Raw genomic sequence first — 1071 nt, 5'->3', positions numbered from 1 at the left:
AGTAAGTGAACTTACTGGAATCTTGTATATTTCTCTGCTTCTTATTTTTCCTATTACTCATGAAAAACTTTTTTCTAGTTGGCATGGAAGAAGTGGTATTAACGTCCAGATTACCATTAAATCAGTTATGGCTGCGAGTTGAGTCTCTAAGAGAACGATGTCACTGGCTCAGTGTGAGTAGCGATGAATTAGAATTAGTTGGTGATTCTCGTCGATTTGTTCTCCCAGAAGATGTGGCAGATTTTGTTCATCCAATGGTTTCGATGCAATCAAATTTCCGGTTGGCAATTTATTCTCTTATGTCATTAAAAGTTCCTCTTCTACCTACTCGAGATTCGATATTACAGGTATGTTTACTTATACCTTTGCTGTATTCTTGTCTGACAATTAGTGTAGCACAGTCAAATTTACAGGACTTGGCGATTAAAGACTTTGATTGGAGTGGTGAATCTTTGGAGATGCTATTGCCATTAGCATATCCTTCAATAGGAGTCATGGCTGCTCATACACAACGAAAGGCTCTCTTGGGCGGCATACTTGAGGGAAGATTAACATCCGGTCCCCAATATTTACGATTTCATCCAGCTCAAGAACCATACTTAGATTTTATACGAGACGCATTTAAAGTAATCGCTGAAAATCTACAAACGTCGCAGCGTACAAGTATTTATGTGTGGTGGTTACGGTTTGAACGGCTTCTTGTATTTTTCAGTAAAACTGATCCTCTCAAGAATGACAGCAGGTATAAGTTATTAAATTTTGAGTAACCTGTTAGTCATTTATAGGATAACACTCATGAATTTTTTAATTTTATTTTAGGAGGAAGAAATTAAAAACTAGTTTAAAAGAGTTTCTGAAAAAGGATGAGAACAGAAATAATCTACATTTCTACAGAGAATATGCATTGATTGAACGAGAAATGGAACGCTTTGATAACTGTGTCAATATTCTTGAAACTACTATTCAGTCTCAGGGACAGAATTTGGAATCAATATCAAATGATGAAGAAAAAACAGCTCTATTGAGCGTGTACAGAACACTACTTGAAACTCTGTTGGATGTTGATACATA

At 35.9% G+C, this 1071-nt stretch overlaps 1 protein-coding gene across 1 annotated transcript; it reads left to right on the top strand.

Annotated features, from left to right (window-relative positions):
* Nucleotides 1-78: 78 nt before the first annotated feature.
* On the top strand, nucleotides 79-1029 carry LOC107274587 (protein NRDE2 homolog; the record flags this gene model as incomplete). The annotated part of the gene is made up of 3 exons (XM_015754316.1): nucleotides 79-347; nucleotides 414-742; nucleotides 820-1029. Coding segments are annotated over 3 exons (808 nt in total), but the record flags the coding sequence as incomplete, so codon positions are not given.
* Nucleotides 1030-1071: the final 42 nt, after the last annotated feature.

Source organism: Cephus cinctus, unplaced genomic scaffold (genome assembly GCF_000341935.2).
Source record: "Cephus cinctus unplaced genomic scaffold, Ccin1 Ccin1_contig_4003711, whole genome shotgun sequence".
NCBI lineage: Eukaryota > Metazoa > Arthropoda > Insecta > Hymenoptera > Cephidae > Cephus > Cephus cinctus.
The sequence above is the reverse complement of the archived record's forward strand: the minus strand, read 5'-3'. Positions and strand labels throughout refer to the sequence as shown.